This window comes from Eleginops maclovinus, chromosome 12 (genome assembly GCF_036324505.1).
Source record: "Eleginops maclovinus isolate JMC-PN-2008 ecotype Puerto Natales chromosome 12, JC_Emac_rtc_rv5, whole genome shotgun sequence".
NCBI classification, from domain to species: Eukaryota; Metazoa; Chordata; class Actinopteri; order Perciformes; family Eleginopidae; genus Eleginops; species Eleginops maclovinus.
Genome location: NC_086360.1, coordinates 1,915,448 through 1,935,029, shown reverse-complemented (window position 1 = coordinate 1,935,029; position 19,582 = coordinate 1,915,448). Strand labels below are relative to the sequence as shown.

The 19,582-nt window shown below is 39.9% G+C and overlaps 1 protein-coding gene across 1 annotated transcript; it reads left to right on the top strand.

The window, feature by feature from the left end:
• The first annotated feature begins 12,066 nt into the window (after nucleotides 1-12,066).
• Nucleotides 12,067-18,563, top strand: fgf17 (fibroblast growth factor 17). Its single transcript, XM_063897830.1, has 5 exons — nucleotides 12,067-12,277; nucleotides 12,367-12,403; nucleotides 12,638-12,815; nucleotides 15,006-15,112; nucleotides 18,131-18,563. The coding sequence occupies exons 1-5, from the start codon at nucleotides 12,246-12,248 to the stop codon at nucleotides 18,422-18,424; spliced, it is 648 nt and encodes a 215-aa protein (XP_063753900.1). The 5' UTR covers nucleotides 12,067-12,245; the 3' UTR covers nucleotides 18,425-18,563.
• Nucleotides 18,564-19,582: the final 1,019 nt, after the last annotated feature.

Genomic DNA, 19,582 nt, shown 5'->3' with positions numbered 1-19,582 from the left:
TCAGACTGAGCACTGTAGTGACCCTCCATCCCTCCACAGCAACCCAGCATGGACGCTGCCTGATATACCCGGCATGTTGTTGTGTCACTGGCTGGGGTGGGTGTCGCCAACCAAGTTGTAGGGCATCGCTTGTCTTGCCGTTGGTCTGGGGGCCATTGTGTGGAGGGGAGGTGGGGGTAAGCTCTGGTGGTGACAGAAAATAGAAAATGGAAAATTCCTGTGTGAAGTGCAGTCATTGTTGATCAGGTGTGAACTGCAGAGCAGGGATCAGAGCAGGAAGGGGCGGGGGGAGCAGACAGCTGCTGCAGACCCACATCAAGCCCTTCCACTGCAACACCAGCTGGGACAGAGGCCCAGCGCTCACTACTGGGGGCCCAGCACCCCCAGTCCTGTCTGGGCAGCCATGCTGTGGTAGGCAGGGTTGTTCAGTACAATAAATACATCTGACTTTACTGTGTAGATGGTATATACACTTCTTTAGTTTAGCTATTGCAAACAAAATGCACTCCCACAGGTGTGAGAAGTACTCAGATCTTGTACTTGAGTAAAAGTAAAAGTACCCAGAGTGTAGGAATACTCTGTTACAGTAAAAGTCCTGCATTAAAAATGTTCCTAGAAAGTACTCTCATCTAAATGTACTTAAAGTAGCGACAGTAAAAGTAGAAAGTACTCTCATCTAAATGTACTTAAAGTAGCGACAGTAAAAGTAGTCATTGTTTGATTGGTCCATTTCAGAATAATATCTCTGAGTAGAAGTATTCAGATCTTGTACTTGAGTAAAGTAGAAGTACTCAGGTCTTGTACTTGAGTAAAAGTACTCAGATCTTGTACTTGAGTAAAGTAGAAGTACTCAGGTCTTGTACTTGAGTAAAAGTAAAAGTACTCAGATCTTGTACTTGAGTAAAGTAGAAGTACTCAGATCTTGTACTTGAGTAAAGTAGAAGTACCAGAGTGTAGGAATACTCTGTCACAGTAAAAGTATTCTAAATGTTCCTCCAGTGAAAGTAGAAAGTACTCTCATCTAAATGTACTTAAAGTAGTGACAGTAAAAGTAGTCATTGTTTGATTGGTCCATTTCAGAATAATATCTCTGATATGTTTTATAATTATTGATCATTGAAGTGTTCTCAGAGCTGGTAAAGGTGCAGCTAGTTTGAATGGCTTTGTATACTGCAGGGTAGCTGCTGAATTTACTCCAGGTGAACTAAAGTCTGATTTAAGGCTGATCATATTTACCATTATTAATCCAGATCTGTAAAGTAACTAAAGGGATTCAATAAATGGTACGCAATTTACTTCTGAAATGTAGTGGAGTAGATAGACAAAGTAGCATAAAATGTAAAGTATCAAGTAAAGTACAAGTACTTCAAAATTGTATTTTAGTACTTGAGTAAATGTTGTTAGTTACTTTAAACAATTGTGTGGGTGAAATGTATGCACACAATGGTTGTCTCATTTACTCCCTGTTTGCATGTGGAGTGTTGCAGTTTACCATAGAAACACAGCTCTCAATGAGTTTTTACTTCACCAAACAAGAGAGATGAAATTGGTAACCCCTGATGTTTGAAGCAGTCATAAACTCAGGCAGTCCATTAAGACACATTTCTCTATTTAGTTTACACCTTTCTTACTTTACTGTGTGTCAACCAGGCCTGCCGGTGAGAGGCTGCTGGGTTTAAGGAGATAAGGGGAGGTGTTGTGTTGGTATGCTGGGTGTAGAACATTGAGTTCACTGGTTATATTTGCTGCTAATAGTAAAATATGTGAAGTTTGTACTTCTGTAAAGTCATTCCAAGTAATGGTCTTTTTCATTTGGTTGCCTTTAATTTTAAAGACCTAATTTACTGATATGATCTTAGTATTGATCCAGCTTGATAAACTACTAATAGCTAAGATAAAAAACTGTTAATTTGGTCAGTCTAATACGAGACAGTTTCTTTTTGTGTCCAATACCTGAGTTTCTGTCAGGGGTGTGGTAAAGGACCCAAATGCAGAGAAACAAGGGGAGGCAGGTATGGGGGTTTGAACTAAAAGCGAGCTTTATTTAAAAAAAAAAAAAAAAAACGGTTAACGAAAATACTAAGCTAGGGCAATACAGGACATGAAAAATACTTAGCTTGACAAATGAAGGACAACGACCGAACAAGAGGCAAAAGGGCAACAGAGACTAAATACACAAGGGTAATCACAAGACAAGACACAGCTGGAGAGTGGAGGAGAAACACAGGGGCAACAGGTGAACACAATGACACAATCAGGCACAGGAGGGAAACACAGACAGGAAGTGAAGCAAAACAGGACACAAGAGAGGAAAACATTTCAAAATAAAACAGGAAACAGACACAAACCAAAGATCATGAGAGTTTCTTTACCACAGTTTACATCACATAAGCAGCAAATGCGTATAGGTTAACATATTTATTTATTTTTCTGTTGTGCAACACTGGAATAATGGTCTTTTAGTGACAATAAAATCAGTTTCGATTAAGAAAAGATATTTTTGGGTGATGTTGTAGAGTCAGAACATGGCTGCGAAGGCAATGTATTAGTTGCCTTTATGTTAAATTAAGTTTATTCACTTTATGTAATTTCATTCTAATTAAGTAGCCGTACGTAATGTTAGCTAACGAAACACTAACTTGCTAATTTACTATTATATGAGTACACACACAGCTACTTTACCCATAATGCTACTGTAGCTAATGTTATGTGGTGGATTTAATCGTGGGGTAGCCAGTTGCTGTTAGTCGTTGTCAACACAATCATAGTAAATGAATCAAGAAAATAATCTGCTGATAGACAGAGCACAAGGAGAATTGCTAGTTGCAGCCCTATTTGTAAAATGGAACGCACAAATGAATATTGTAAACCCAACATCGTTTCACCAAATTCAGACTTATCTAAATAATCCTGAGATGTTGCATGTGAAATTAAATTAAAACATGCATGAAATTAGTGCAGTATGTTGGTATGAGGTATGTTGAAAGCTTTCCCAACCAGCAAAGAAGACTGACAGTGTGTAAATCTGCACCCAGCTGTGGAATATTTGACACTTCACCCCCCGCCAGCCTGGAATAAATCAGCAAACTAAAACAGTAGTCACTGACAGAGCAAGAGGAATACGTTTTCTTTCTGATGCACACTGCATAACAACAAGCATGGCGCTGGCATCAGCTGCTCATAAAGAGAGACAGGTTCCAGCGGGGGGGATCCCCTTTAGATGGACAGCTCAGTTTGAGGTTTCATGGAGCAGAACTACTAATGAAAAGATCTCCACCTCTTTGTGAGATATTTTGATCAGAACTCCGAACCAAATATTTCTGCAATTTGGAGTTTGTTAATGTCTTTTATGCATTGATAACACACTTATATTGCATCATCATCGGCACTGTATAAAACTCATAGATATTAAAAATGCTTTGATCATAACACATATTTTAAAATGATTCTAAGTTATTATAGGTATTAATTGAGTAAGTCAATTCCTGAGGTATAGTCAGATACATTACAAGCTGGTCATAAGCCAATATAGTGAAGTAAAGGGGAAAAAACTATTCAGTCTTAAATGTGTTACCAATAATTATAAAGTATGATACTTGACCTTGTGTCATAATGAAATACTTTATGATTAGAGTATTTAATATATTATGAAATGTATAATACCCTAATAATACTCTAATTATACAGGACTTTATACCCATAATAATGCATGTATGTTTATAATATTTATGGACATGGTTTTATAGAAAGTGCTACCGGAAGAGTTGTTTTCTCTAAGAATAGACAAGAATTCACCGATCAGTTACTTAAATCATCAAGTATTAACTTAAACCTTATGTTAGTGCATTCATTTTTATTATTTGCACATTTGAATGTTTTTTTAAACTAATTTAAAAAGCATTTCTCAGAACTCCTTGGAGGTCTGTGGCGTGTTTGGACTGCGAGTCCCGCTGACATCAGCGGCATATGTCTGTAATCCTGCCGTCAACTGATGACAGCATATATCTTGAAAATGGCTTTCAATAAGTCCTTGAAATCCCAAACCAGTCAAATATAATGGCCTGCTGTGTCCTCTGGGAGCAGGAGGTCACATGTTTTTCCATCCATAACTAATTTCTAATAAATGGCCAGTTTGCCAATGCTAGTTAGAGGTCAAATTGTTTGCATGCTTTTGTCTTTTTCCACAGATGCTCAAGAGCTTTTGCCTTTTGTTAGGATGTCAACTAAAATGGCCTATTCAACACAGTAAACATGTTTAAATATTTGACCCTAATACTGTTATTATCTTATTGCTTATTAATGCAACCAATACCACAACATAATACTATAATGATATATTATCAATTTATCGACACAGAAAGGCATCAAGTGATTAACACGCAGTTCGTATACTTCTAGTGTGTTGTTCAAATGTATCGAAGCAGTTTGGGATATTCACTTCCTAAAAGGACTGAGATGAGGGTATACGTGTTTATCCAATATTAGCATATTGGGCATATTTAGGCATAGGAGTAGTTTTTAGGAAATGACCTCTCTAAATATATCAGTGATGTTTCCCTTAGACAGCCTCTTATTTCAGTGGTGAATGCTGAAACAGGACAGAGCTCAACGATGTTAGATTCTCCTTTTTACTCTTCGGTACCATTTTTGTGAATGAGACCCACACTCAGAGTGGAACAGGATTATTCTAATGATGAAATCTCACTCTCATGAATCTCCTCATTAACAGGTAATCATTTTGGGTTGGGGAATCATACTTGTTTTCACATGTGCCTCAATATCTCTTTCAACACTTTGCTATAAAACAAGTCTTTGTCAGAAATGTCAGAACATTCCTTTAAGCGCAAGTACCTTCATTGGGAAACTGTGATTAAATGCTGATTCAGGCCTGCACACGAAAAACACTGAAGTTACAACAGAGACACAATAACCAACTGAAGCGTTGACTTTAATTAAATGTGTTATGTCAAAACATTTCACATAACTGTACTATTAGGTTAGTTGAAAGCAGTAATATCAAATTGAACCTAAGATTTTTTTATTTAAACTTGATATTATTACTAACCTAATACAGTTATGTTAAATCTGTTGACATAATACATTTATTAAAGTCAACGTATCAGTTTTTTCATGCAGACTCCAGAAAAGGCTCTCCATGTGTGGAAGCAGGTGTGTTGTATACAGTGTTGCCACAGTTACCTGATTACTCCTTTTAAAAGTAACTTAGTTACTTTACTGATTACTTGATTTTAAAAGTAACTAAGTTAAATTACAAGTTACTTTATTAGTTACTTTCAGCAGCTGCCGACTATACCCCCCGCCGCCTCAACATAAAAATGACTCCATCATACTGCCTGACAAACTTCTTCATCTCTCCCCCACTTACTGGTTTTGCACCGAGGTCCAGCTTTGGTTGTTTGGGTGGTGGGGGACCTCCTGCTTTAGTCGCAGCTCTCTGCTTCGCTCCACCTGGTGGGACCTGCTCTGTAAGTTTGACTGTGCAGTGCTGCGACTCCAAATGTTTCTTCAGATTTGACGTAGTGTTTTTGATGCTAGACAGCACTTTGTCTCCAGCACAGAGTACAATGAACCTTAATATTGTCATCTGTAGCTGACTCAAACTCAAAATAGCGACTGTATTTCCAGCTAAAAAATGCGCATCTCTCTCCTCCCTCCATTGTTGTCTACGTTTGTGTCTCAGCGTGGTATTACACGTGAGGTGTCCTCGTGCTGAAAACGTGGCTTAATTGTCGCATAGACGTCACTCCCCGAGACGCAAGAAGAAAGCAAACATATATCTTTACTAAGGAGAATGACAAAAATAGTAACGCACAGTGACTTGGATAAGTAACTTTAATCTGATTACTGGTTTGGAAATAGTAACGCGTTAGATTACTCGTTACTGGCCCCGGCCGTGGCGCAACTGGCTGGAGCACCTGCACCGTACAGTGGCGACCCGGGTTCGATTCCCGACCCCTGGTCCTTTCCGGATCCCACCCCGACTCTCTCTCCCACTTTCCTGTCACTCTCCTATCCGATTAAAGGCAAAAAGACACAAAAAATAACTTTAAAAAAAGATTACTCGTTACTGAAAAGTCAGATTTGAATAACGTTACTAAGTAACGTACTAAGTTTACTAAGTAACGCGTTACCGACATCACTGGTTGTATATAACAAAGTTTAAAAGCAAAGGACTATCGGCACAATGTAGCATCGATAACACCAGAACCCACAGGAAATGGATTAAGCCGATCTACTAAGCATTGCACTGCAACAGACTGTTTACTTTGTATGACTCACAACAAATATTTGAGAGGATTTCTATCAAGTTTGACTTTCTTTTAAAGGTTTAGGAGGCTTGTCACATCTTGCTAGAGTCCATGGTCCACACATCCCTCCTGCAGAGGTTGTGAGTTGAAAGAAAGTAAATAAAAAGAGAACAGCCCTGTCCATGCAGTAGGACTTGGATTGAACAGACAGCGCTGAATGTAAAGGGTAAATGGCAACTAATAGGCAGTACCAAACATGAGGATGAGGATGGGGAGAGGTTCTGGATGTCCTGCCACAAAAATAATGTATTAGAATTATTATTTTCTTTCATCAACAGTTATTTCCAATAATGGCAGTAAAGCTAATCCTCTCTGTTGGGAGGATGTGGTTTAATAGGAGACGTTTCCAACATGTTTCGGATTTGGATTGTCCTAAACTACAATTCCAAGGAAAAGGTAGAAATGGAAATAGACAGACCATTTCACCCACAAACATTTATTTTATTTATTTAAAGTTAATAGTTTTTTAAACTGGCTTAAGCCTCCTGCCTTGGACCAATGGACGCAAAAACGAATGGCCATGAACTGTGTGGAAACATAACTCCGAAAGGACATTTATTTATTGGTATTTTGTTGTATTGTAGTTAGCATTGTGAAGATTGTGTCGGATAATGATGGGTACAGTTGTCCTATTTCATTGTACTGTTACTTATTATTTGTGGATGTTAAGTTTCAGGTTTTTTAAAGGAGCTGGAAATGTCTGTTGAGTGTAAATGAATATATATGATGATGGAAGAAGGTTGTTGTTTTCTGCTAACAACAAAGCGCACACATGCACGCACCAGCACAATTAATGAAGACTAATAATGAATTTCTCAGGAGCTCCGGTTACAACTTCAAAGCAGCAGCATGTGTGTCACTACCATTTACAACAGCGTCTGTCTCCAGAAAGCGATCTGGCTTTGGCGTGACCTTGCATCTAACCCTGTTAGATATGCGCCTTGAGCATGTTCATTGCTCAGTGACATTTTGCTCCTTAAAAATAACACAGATGCTGGGCCTTGTCTGACTCAGTCCCTGCAGCCTCGGCGTAGCTGGATATCCGGCTATTTTCATTACCACTGCCCCTCATACCCCCCCTCCTCTCTCAGTGTCTGTGGATTTGAGAATGGCAGTTGTGTGAGTCACTTTATTAGTTTTGAAGTCTGACATGTTCCAAGCTTCTTGGCTTGTAGATGAAGCAGTCAGAGCCGGTCTGCTACGTGCAAGTGTTAATCACGGATCAACAACTTAGGTTTCACCTGTCGGGCATCCCAGTGCTCAGGGACTCTGGGATTTGCGCAGTCTGCTCCCCCTGACAACGCTGTCTGTCACCCAGAGGTCTGACATCTTCTCTGTACTCTCACACAGAAGTCTGACCTGTGGTTTTCAGACATCACTTTTAAAATGCAGATTTACGATGTGCAGACGGTGTTCGTCTTTCATCATATAACACAACTTTATCCCATGATTATCACATTAGGGTTGCTCTATGTGTGCATGAGTGTGCTTGTGTGTGTCTGTTCAAAGGCTTTTCAGGGCAGCCCTCATTATGGATAAGGGGGTGGGGAAACTAGTTCAAATTTATTGCCTGCGTCAGCTGTGTCAAATTTGGCAAGCTCAAATGGTCTGCTTGCAAATGGCAGGGCGATACCTAAGGGTCAGCAGCCTTCGTAATAAGCACAGAGGTGTACAATTCCTCCCCTTACTGTATTAGTTGTGTGTTCATCTACATTAAAAAGTGCCAAAGTACATTCACAGATGACTAGTATGTTCCCATTTTGAGCGTAACATTCCCTGGCTGATGAATCAGGCTGACCTGATTTGGGGTTCGGATGGCGTGAAGGACAAGAAGAGTCCCGCTGCTGCCGCTGAGGAGCAGGCTGCTCATCGGAGGAATTTTTATTATTTTTAAAAAACTTTTTTCTGCTTTTGATCATTTATAAAGGGGACCACCCACTTTCTGAACCCTTGCCTCTATTTTTGCAGGGTCAAAAAGAGTGGCCAGTTGCTCTTTATGGCGGAGATTTTTACGATGTGGTCAGAGCTGTTAGGAGACCACCAGTTCTCCTTTCACTTGTCACTGCAGCTACAGTAGCCCCGAGGAAGGCCCGAGCATTATGGGAAAGGGGTTTCACTGTTTTGAAGTCTTGAAAGAAATTTGGCAAATGCTCAAAAGACTTCAGGTCAGATTTTCCTCCTTGGATTAACAACATTTAAAAAAATGAATTGCTCATTAATTTGACATGTATATACTTTGCTATTCAGTTCCATCATTATGTGAGATAGCACCCAATATATTCAACAATATGAATACGAATCTATTGCACATCTTTATGTTATTACTCACTGTAAGTCAGGACCCTTGAAAACGAGATGGTGTAACAGATTAAACATCAGTGCAATGATTTATCTATAGCCAAGACTTGTGTTTTTTAATCAAATACAAAAGGAAAGAGTCTACAGCCATCCTGTTTGTATGAGGCACAGCAGTGTTTTGAGCATAATGCAATGTCAGCATCAACCGATCTAATATTAATTATATAGCCCATCATTTATTAGCTAGTTATTCATTTACCTCAGGGGGCTTCACAATCCGTACAGCATACAGTACCCTTTGTCCTGTGGACAGCGACAGTATGCTAACATGCTATCAATGACAATGCTAACAGACAGAAAGGCAGCAGGTTTATCATCCCATCACTTCAGTTAAGCGTGTTAGCATGCCAACATAGAAGCAGGAGACCATTTGTCAGAAAATGAAGAGACTATTTTAACCGCTGGCTGCTGCCATGTCAGCTCACCTCCATGTTAGCTTAGAGCATCAAAGTTGAGATCCATGTTAGACATCCCCGCCAGACTCTGAATGAGGTATATCAACAAAGTAATCATTTGTTGATCCGTCATGTGATTCAGATTAAGATCTAAATTCAAATTGGATGAGTTTTTCATTAGCACATGCTAAACACTTCAATCAGTTTAATGAAGAGGCAGTACGACAAACAGAGAAATCAAGCCACAAATGCTAACACCTGGTGAGTGGTTATTATGAAGTGAATATTTGTGAGAAGCAAGGATAGCAATCACATTTATTTGCTCAACGTTTAGCACGGTTCACTGCGCATCAGCTGATGGCAGCAGTGTCTACATTTAGTTAAGAAACAATCCATCATCATTTAAATATCAGATCCTACTGAGGGCATCACTTTGTGTTAAAAATGTGGGAGACATGTGGGTCGGATAAAATATGCACCACAGTTTCACTCTTCAGTTGAAATGGAAAACTTGGACTGGAAGAAACTGTGTTAAGTATTTGTTCAAGTTAAATATAGGTGCATGCTGGTCATTTTCCATTCAGCAGATTAAGGTGGATTTTTATTTCAACTTAGGTCTTACATAAAAAATGTTGGACAACATATATTTGTTGCTTCTATATTTAAAATTGCATTGTATGTTTCCTTTTTCTCATTTGAAAGTAAACGTTGATTGTTGCACTCCACATTCCAGAACTTCACAAAAAGGTTTGCTTTTAAAGGTTTGTGTCCTGAGTGTACATGTCACCTGTGGATCCATCATGTTGTACCAGAGTTGGAGTATTCTAAAAAAAGTAAAAGCGCATAGTCATTAACTATTATTATTTTAATTTTATTTAGTACAGGCCTGAGACACAGACAAGGATGTGCAACAATATAGAGGAGAAGACATTCCCATCCAACCAAAAAGTCAAGTACAATAATAAAACAAAATAAGTATAAGCTCTGAGGCTACAGCACGTGTGTGTGTGTGTGTGTGTGTGTGTGTGTGTGTGTGTGTGTGTGTGTGTGTGTGTGTGTGTGTGTGTGTGTGTGTGTGTGTGTGTGTGTGTGTGTGTGTGTGTGTGTGTGTGTGTGTGTGTGTGTGTGTGTGTGTGTGTGTGTGTGTGTGTGTGTGTGTTTCTGTGTGTGTGTGCCTCCTCAGACATAAAGCACCATGTGGAGGCTGGAGATCTGTTTATGACTGCTTGTGGCTCCCCTACATGTTTATGACGCCCTTTACATTTGTTAAAAAGAAACTTCTAACAACGCGATTAGACATTACTGTTGATGTTTGTTCTGTCCAATCATGTTGTCACTGTGTTACTTCTGTTTTAATAAAAGTCATATTTTTGAAATTGATTGTGTATGGTTTTGTCAATTTCATCATTACTGTTCCTTTTTAATGTTCAGTTTATTTAGTCAATTGTAGTGAACTGTTGCAAGGTTTTTATTCATATTATTTATCTTCAACTGTACAGAGAGATTACACTGAATTGGGATAAGACTGTGCTTGCCACATTTTCTTTGAATAGCAAGTATAGTTTTTCAGATGATGTGAAGTGTGTCTGCAGCATCATACAGGGCTGGTTCAGCCGTAAGCGTGGTCATGTAAATAAAACACACTGCTGGACCGTTCACCACCCTGCGCAGTCATAACCTGCTGAAGGGACAGTCTCACAGAAAGGACTGACTTCAGCACGTGGACCTGCTCCTGTCAGCCAGGCCCAAGCTGATCAACATGTCAGCAATGCCTGCTGCAGCATTTGACCTCTTTATTGCCCAAGACAGGGCCGGCGGTGGAGGTGGGGTCAAGAGAACGTGAGAAGGGTAAGATGTGAAGGCAATTGAAGCTTCAGGTTACACTGTTGTTCATGGACATAAATTATGCCTCATCTGGAATATCTACTATTTCTCTGTTTCCCTCCTCTACTCATCTCATCCTCTGTTTCTCAACTCTGTCTCTTCCGTGCTCATTCCTCCTCTTTGCCTCTCCATTTCAATACTATTTCATTAAATAACTTTACTGGCAAAAACAAAAACAAGCAGTTAACAAAACATTTATACATGTATTACATATTATATATTACATTATATACAATTTCATATTTTTGTGCTTTTTACCTATATTTAACACGATAGCTTCTTTACTACTGCTTGTCTTTTTTCTGCTATTTAATTTTTGCTGTAATTTGTACATGTCCCCACTGCAGGACTAATAAAGGAAATCTGATTCTGATAATATTACATTATAAATATACAACTTGTTATGTCTTCTCTTCATCTCTCTTTGCTACAGGTCTCCTGTCTTCTTTCCATCTCTCTTCGTTAAATGTCTCCTGTCTTCTGTGAAGGTGGATTTGAGGAAAGACAGTATCCTGCTCATGTTGGATGTTGATTGCTTATTATGTAAAGATGAAACAGACCTTTCTACATGATTTGTTTTGGCCTCTTTTAACATGAGCTGTAAGTGTGACCAGCTAACATGAGATAAAAGGGGAGGGGGGTGGGGGTGGAGCGATGGTCTCTGTAACACGTAATTGCCACACCCATAAGATGCCATTAGGCTCCTCACGTTTAAATACAATGCTGCAGTAATGATCTACATTAGAGCAGACAGGTTTTGAATTCAACTTGAGCTGAAACTCTCCAGGTCTTAGTTTTGTTATTCTGTATAAGGACTAAGATGACAAATTAAACTTTTTTTTTTTTTTTTTTTTTTTGCTGATATCTGTTATATCTGCATATCGGTATCGCCCTATTAAATCACCATTAGGGTCTTGTTGTTGTGCCCACCCACAGCAGGGAGACTTCAGGGAGGGACTTTGCCTTTCAACATTTAACCAGTGAGCAGCCTGATCCCGGAGAGACAGAGGGCTTTTCAAACCTGGAGTTCGCATACGTGCAGCGGGATGTCAGCAGAGGCATGCTCTTAGAATGGATCTATGCGCTGCTCCTGCGGGTCTTCTGAAGAGCTCTGCAGCACTCAGTCAGCTGGCTCAGGTTTATGCTAAGTCTGAGGAGAAGTAACATCACAGGCTGTGCTGGATGGACAGGTCAGGAGCCGTTGGATTTATTTACCGTATCCTCCCGGGATTTATCGGCCTCAAGAATCCCTCTCTGGGTCGGATGAAATAAAGAGAGAATGTATGGAATAAACCAGCGCTGTGTTTACATGTAAGAAGACGGCACAATCTGATTGTAATGCTGTTTCATAATGACTTCTTTATGAATAAGCCTAATCATCTTCACCTATTGTTCTGCAGATCCTTTCATTTCTTCGTGCTGTGGTGCCATGCTCAGGTAAAAGTTAACGTTATACTATTAGAAATGATTGATTAACATTAACACGTCATTAATAAAGCACCTCACTTGTGAATGTCGCAGTTGAATATGAATATAAATGATATTACTAACTTTATGTGTGTAGGAACTATTTAGGCTATCGGGGAACATTCTTTCAATATCAGTTTTTTTTTAATCTCAGATTAGGAAGAAAAAAAATTATGTATTTCATTTTTCCCTTTGCATAAAAAGGGGGAGAATCACCCGTCTCCTAATTTTAAGCAGTATGTGAGGACGCAGGGCGCAGTGACGGACCAGCTGAGCCGCAGGCAGGTCCGGGTCTACCAGCTCTACAGCCGCACCAGCGGGAAGCACGTGCAGATCCCGGGCCCCAGGGTCAGCGCCACCGCGGAGGACGGGAACTTGTTCGGTAAGGGAGCTTCATCTGCTGCTGTGTGTCTCATTATTTCCCTCTGCATATCAATCTTGTACAACCAAAGTAGGTCTACCTAAGAAGTACTAAGATCTTGTACTTGAGTAAAAATAGAAGTACTCAGATTTTGTACTTGAGTAAAAGTGGAAGTACTCAGATCTTGTACTTGAGTAAATTAGAAGTACTCTGATCTTGTACTTGAGTTAAAGTAAAAGTACTCAGATCTTGTAGTTGAGTAAAGTAGAAGTACTCAGATCTTGTACTTGAGTAAAAGTAGAAGTACTCTGATCTTGTACTTGAGTTAAAGTAGAAGTACTCAGATCTTGTAGTTGAGTAAAGTAGAAGTACTCAGATCTTGTACTTGAGTAAAAGTGGAAGTACTCAGATCTTGTAGTTGAGTAAAGTAGAAGTACTCAGATCTTGTACTTGAGTAAAAGTAGAAGTACTCAGGTCTTGTACTTGAGTTAAAGTAGAAGTACTCAGATCTTGTAGTTGAGTAAAGTAGAAGTACTCAGATCTTGTACTTGAGTAAAAGTGGAAGTACTCAGATCTTGTACTTGAGTAAATTAGAAGTACTCTGATCTTGTACTTGAGTTAAAGTAGAAGTACTCAGATCTTGTAGTTGAGTAAAGTAGAAGTACTCAGATCTTGTACTTGAGTAAAAGTAGAAGTACTCAGGTCTTGTACTTGAGTAAAGTACAAGTACCAGAGTGTATGAATACTCTGTTACAGTAAAAGTCCTGCATTCTAAATGTTCCTCCAGTGAAAGTAGAAAGTACTCTCATCTAAATGTACTTAAAGTAGCGACAGTAAAAGTAGTCATTGTTTGATTGGTCCATTTCAGAATAATATCTCTGATAAGTTTTATAATTATTGATCATTAAAGTGTTCTCAGAGCTGGTAAAGGTGCAGCTAGTTTGAATGGCTTTGTATACTGCAGGGTAGCTGCTGGGTTTACTCCAGGTGAACTAAAGTTTAGGGTTGTGAGTTAAGTTAAGGGTTGATCATATTTTGTCAAAGTAACCCAATTAGTTAATACATGTAGTGGAGTAGAAGTATAAAGTAGCTCAACATTGAAATAGTCAAGTAAAGTACAAGTTTTGAGTAAATTCACATGGTGATTTACACCACTGTAGGTAGCAACAAGTTACTTTTTATTAGAATTTGAGACAAAAGAAGGTTTGGAGCTCTCATACAGTTTCTTTAGACTCAGTCGCAGGTCTAAGCTACCTTATTGTCCTTAGCAGGTTGTGACACAGCCTGTCTCTTTTTGCACAACACAATTTGCCACAGTTATGCCCATTGACAGTTCAAATGTGCCTCTCTCTGTGACATGTCCAATGCTTTGGAGTTTACATCTCATGTTTTAATTGGGTATCTGCCTGCCAGCAGGTATAACATGTCAATCTGTCAGCATGTTACATCTTTAGGTGTACCTATTGTCACTTGGCAAACAGTTTTGGGTGAAGAATTGAGTTAAGTTCTTCCATGGAAGCCCTGTCCCAAGGCGGAGCAGCAGTTTCTCCTGCAGCCGTTCCCTCCCTCTGTGGGCTTTTTCAGGCCTATATGTTAATTCAGCCTCCCTGCTGTACCCATGAAGCCTCGTCTGGCGAATTAGCGGATGATTAGGACAAGGCCTTTGTCTATATGGCCCCAATACACACGGCTGTTGTAATGCCCAATGGATTTAATTGACTGCAGGACAAATACAATTGAGAATGTATATTCTGCTACCAATACAGCTCTTAATTGTTCAGTGAAAACATTTGTTTAGGAGTTTTCGCTCGGCCAGCGTCTTCAGTTTATACTGGCAGACTGTAGTTTAGCTCAGCACAAACACTAATGACTGAAATATAACAACAAAATAAAAATATATTCTTATAGTAACAGGTAATGACTGAGCTGACTAAAATCTTTACAGATAACAACACATTTTTATTTAAATCTAACATTGTGCAGTAAAGTAAAACATTTATTTCTTTACATAACGCAGTCAACATAAAGAGATTAGGTCAAAACAATATTTGCATTGATGTGGTATGATTTGTATGGGCTGTTATACAGAGCACCTACACATTTTTGTAAATAAGACAAAAGATGATTGGTTGTGTTACTTTGTTCTTATCGTCACATTATGTGTACACATGGTTTCCCCTTCAGCTGACTGACTTTCTGTTTTTCTGCCAGCTCGCCTCTTTGTGGAGACGGACACCTTTGGCAGTCGAGTGAGAATTAGAGGTGCGGAAAGTGGGCGCTACCTCTGCATGAACCGGAAGGGCAAACTTGTTGGAAAGGTACAATTTACATTACTGGATTTATTTTAATGGAAACCATTTGCTGCAGATGTTGAGACCTTATTTTAATGTTGGTATGGAAGATGTATGGCTTTGGGCTGTGGCAAAATGAAGTGAAAAGTAAACTCATTTATCCTTTAATATTAAGCAGATCAATTCTAAAGCTGGCACCAGGATTTTAATCATGCAATCTTTGCAAAATGTCACTATTTAATAATATATATGTCTGTAGAATAGCAAAAAATCTAAACCCATCAACCTAGGATTTTTCAGAGTGTTCACAGTGTGCCCGGCCTCACTGCATCAGATCCACCAAAACCCTTCAGCTCCTAAAGCTTCCCGCCCCTGTCATGTAGTCTCAGTCAGCTCAGGACATGATGTGCTGAAAACAGGATCCTCTGAGCCCTGAGTGACTGTTGCTCAGTCTTATTGGCCACATCTGACAGCCATAAAGGGAATGCACCCTCCCATCATGCACTGCCTGTGTGTTTGGTCATAAGTCAACTCTCCACTTCCTTCATGGAAATGGAAAAGATGGATTCACATATCTGGCTGACCTGACAATCCATAGTGTAAATGATCAGGAGTGGTGTAATGTCTGTTTAGAGATCATGTAAAAACAGTCTCCCGACGATTGTTATATGTTGAATAAAAGAAACAATTCTTTCTCAGAAGAACATTTCTCTTCTTAGTACTTCAGTGCAATAAGAACTGATGAGGCTGGCTCTCTGTCTGTGGGAGCCATTCAGATTCAGGTTTGACCTTGTGATCACAGACCTGAAAACAATAAAGTTAATCGTAGTTGCCTTTGGATGAATGTTTTCTATTTTTATGTTCGAATATAAGAAATGTAGGCCTAAGTAAATATTTCTAAATGCAGCAATAGTAGATTAATTTAAACAATTCTGGCAACGTTTGGTCTGTACACACATGTTTAAATGCATTTAGTTTAAGTCACTATGGATAAAAGTGTTAGCTAAATGAATAAAATGTCATTTCATGTGAGACATAAGGTATTCTGTTACCTTTGGACACAGGCAGGCAAATAAGCTAACCGGCCTCTAACATCATACTGGTAACTGTCTTTTTAAAACACATGTTCATTAGGAGAGTTTTGGTGAAATAAAAACAAAGAGGAAAAACAGTACAAAAACAGGTTCACAAAGGGATATGAAACACACATTTAAAATAGACAATTCTAAAATTCTAAAAACTTTAAAATATATATATATATACAGATAAACTGTATACAGATAAGTAACAAGAGTATTGTTAAACATATACACATGTATGTGTTCAGAAAGAGAGTGCAGGTCAAAGTTATTGTGCAGAATTGCAATAGTGCAGGTTTTATGTGCAGTCCGGGTTATTGTCAGTGAGTCACATGGTTAACCCCTTGTTGTGCAGCCTGATGGCTACAGGAAAAAAGGAGTTTCCCAGGCGATTAGTGCTGTGCCGAGGTGTCTTTGGCTGAACGTACTCCTCATCTTCACTTGCTGTGCATGGAGGGGCTGGGAGGGGTTATCCAGGATACTGTCCAGTTTCCTCCTCATCATCCCCTCAGCCACCTCCTCCAGATTGTCCAGTTTAACTCCAACAACAGAGCTAGCCTTCCTCACCAGCTTGTTCAGCCTGTCAGCCTTCCTTTTGTTGGTGTTTCCCCCCCAGCACACCACGGCAAAGAAGAGCACAGTGGCCCCCACAGACTGGTAGAACGTCTGCAGCAGCCTCGTGCACACGTTGAAGGACCTGAGTCTCCTCAGGAAGAACAGCTTGCTGAAGAAGGCATCAGTGTTGACACTCCAGTCCAGTTTATTGATCAAATGCACTCCCAGGAACGTGTAGGTGTTCACCTCCTCCTCCCTGATGGTGATGGGGGTTAGAGACCTCTTCGTGCTCCGCCTGAAGTCCACCACCAGCTCCTTAGTCTTGCTGATGTTGAGCTGGAGGTGATTGTTGTCACACCAGCCTACGAAGTTCTCCACCAGGGCCCTATACTCCTCCTCGTTGTCATCTATGATGCAGCTGACGGTGGAGGAATCATCAGAGAACTTCTGTAGGTGGCATGAGCCGGAGTTGAAGTGGAAGTCAGAGGTGTAGAGGGTGAACAGGAATGGTGACAGCACAGTTCCTTGGGGGGCTCCAGTGTTGCTCACCAGCACGTTAGACACACTGCCCTGCAGTCTGACATACTGAGGTCTGCTGGTGAGGTAGTCAGTGATTCAGGCCACCAAGCTGTGATCCACCTGTATCAGTAACAGCTTCTCAGCGAGCAGGTGTGGCTGGATGGTGTTGAAAGCGCTGGAGAAGTCGAAGAACAGGATTCTTAGTGAGCTGTGCAGCTTCTCTAGGTGTGAGTTGGCTCTGTGGCGCATGCAGATGAGTGCATCCTCTACACCGATGATGGCCTGGTAGGCAAACTGTAGAGGGTCCAGGGAGTCACACAGAAGGGGTTTGAGATGCTGCAGGATCAGTCTCTCAAAGATCTTCATGACATGAGAGGTCAGAGCTACAGGCCTGTAGTCTCCTGGAGTGCTGGAGCGTGTTTTCTTGGGCACCGGGACAATGCAGGAAGTCTTCCAGATGTCAGGCACCTTCATAAACTTCAAAGAGAGACTGAAGAGGTGCTGAAAAGCTCCTGTTAACTGTCCGGCGCACACCTTGAGCACCCGGGGGTTGGTGTTGTCTGTAATGCCATACAATGTAATACCATACCATGTAATGCCATACAAGAACAAGTTTCCTGACTGAACACCATACCCTTGAGTGCTTTAAAACTGAGCAAGTGCGTGTTTCATTCCTCATAACAGCAACTCATCATTTGCAATAGAAAGAAAGTGTTCTTTTCTCTTTTTCCAAATGTGCATGGTCTCACTTCAAGAACACTTTATCACAGCTGTGCTATTTAGCAGTTTGTTTGATGTTTGTTTGAATAAATGTGAACGCTTGCTACTGTCTGTGTCAGGCAGTCTGTCTGTCTAGTTTTAACACAAGAAACCTTTCTGTCTTCTCACCCAGCCCAACGGCCGGAGCAGGGACTGTATCTTCACAGAGATCGTACTGGAGAACAATTACACGGCGTTCCAGAATGCCAAGTATGACGGCTGGTATGTGGCTTTTACCAGGAAAGGAAGGCCCATCAAAGCGTCCAGGACGAGGGAGAACCAGAGGGAGGTCCATTTCATCAAGAGGCTCCACACGGGCCCGCCTCCCTTCCCAAACACGGACCAAAGCAAACACTTTGAGTTCATCCGATTTCCGGCCACTCGTCGAGCAAAGCGAAACAGGAAATCACCTCCTATCTCTTCCTAACACGCAGCAACAGAAATGGACTGACAGTTGTGATATAGGAAGAAAGAGATGCGATTTCATTTTTGTATATTTTGATAGGCAAAAGATGGTTAAATGCCATAAATCTAAAGTTATATTGCTGTAAAATGGTCATGTGTAAATACAGAAAGAGAGTAAAGAAAAAATGATTTTATTTAATGGTCCTGTGTGTCTGTTGACTGACCTGCATTACAAACTGCAACATGGCTCAACTACCTAGATGTTTCTGTCATATGGACAACTACATTTCCACAGATACAAACGTGCTCAAAGAGTTAACATTGCATGAACTGTGAACCAAAATACAATGATAAAGTAATTAAGAAGTAACAGGATTCCCTTATAATTTTACTCTGTTTAATGCAGCGGGTGAATAAAATGATGCTCAGATGTAACCTCTTAAGGCAGTTGCAATGTCTTCTTGTTGTGGCGATCAGGCTGTGGCCAATCCCTCATTCGGCACGTCAGTAATTATAATGTGGAAAAATGAAAGAGCTTAAATTAGGTTTAATCTTATGATTTCAAACTGCAGGAATGAATCAAAGGAATCTCAATGAGTGAATTTGGGATTATTGCATCATGTCGAACTGATTCAGAACATTGTAAAATGTGCACACCTTTGTTTCAACATCAACCGTTAACATATCTTTCCCTTATACAGTATATTATGCACTGATTCAATCATCAACTTTTCTTATCTGTTTATAATCATTTAAATTATCACCTTATATTCTTTTAATGAAATATGACATACAGCTCTGGAAAGAATTAAGAGACCACTGCAGCATTATCAGTTTATATGTATTTCTTTGAGTGAAATGCATTTTTAAAAATTGTATTCTATAAACTACTGACAACATTTTTCTGTGTAGGAATTCAACAAACACCGGAATGGCTGCCATACATGTAGAGATTTAGGTGGTCTCTTCATTTTTTTAGGTTCTTAAAAGGGCTTTTAGTTGGAACGTTTACTTTAATCAGAACTGGAATTCAGAAATTGTTAACATATCACCAGTTAAATGTAAGGAAGTTTAGAATTTTTGGACTCTAATGAACCTCATGGTGTGGCTGGAGAAAAAGTCAGCGGATGGCCAGAGTCATGAAGAGTCAAAGAATACCATGAGTATCTGAATCAAATGT

Coding starts and splice junctions, on each gene's coding strand:
- fgf17 (XM_063897830.1), top strand. CDS start 12,246: ATGTATGGAATAAACCAGCGCTGTGTTTACAT. Junction 12,278..12,366: donor AACCAGCGCTGTGTTTACAT/GTAAGAAGACGG, acceptor ATTGTTCTGCAG/ATCCTTTCATTTCTTCGTGC. Junction 15,113..18,130: donor AGGGCAAACTTGTTGGAAAG/GTACAATTTACA, acceptor CTTCTCACCCAG/CCCAACGGCCGGAGCAGGGA.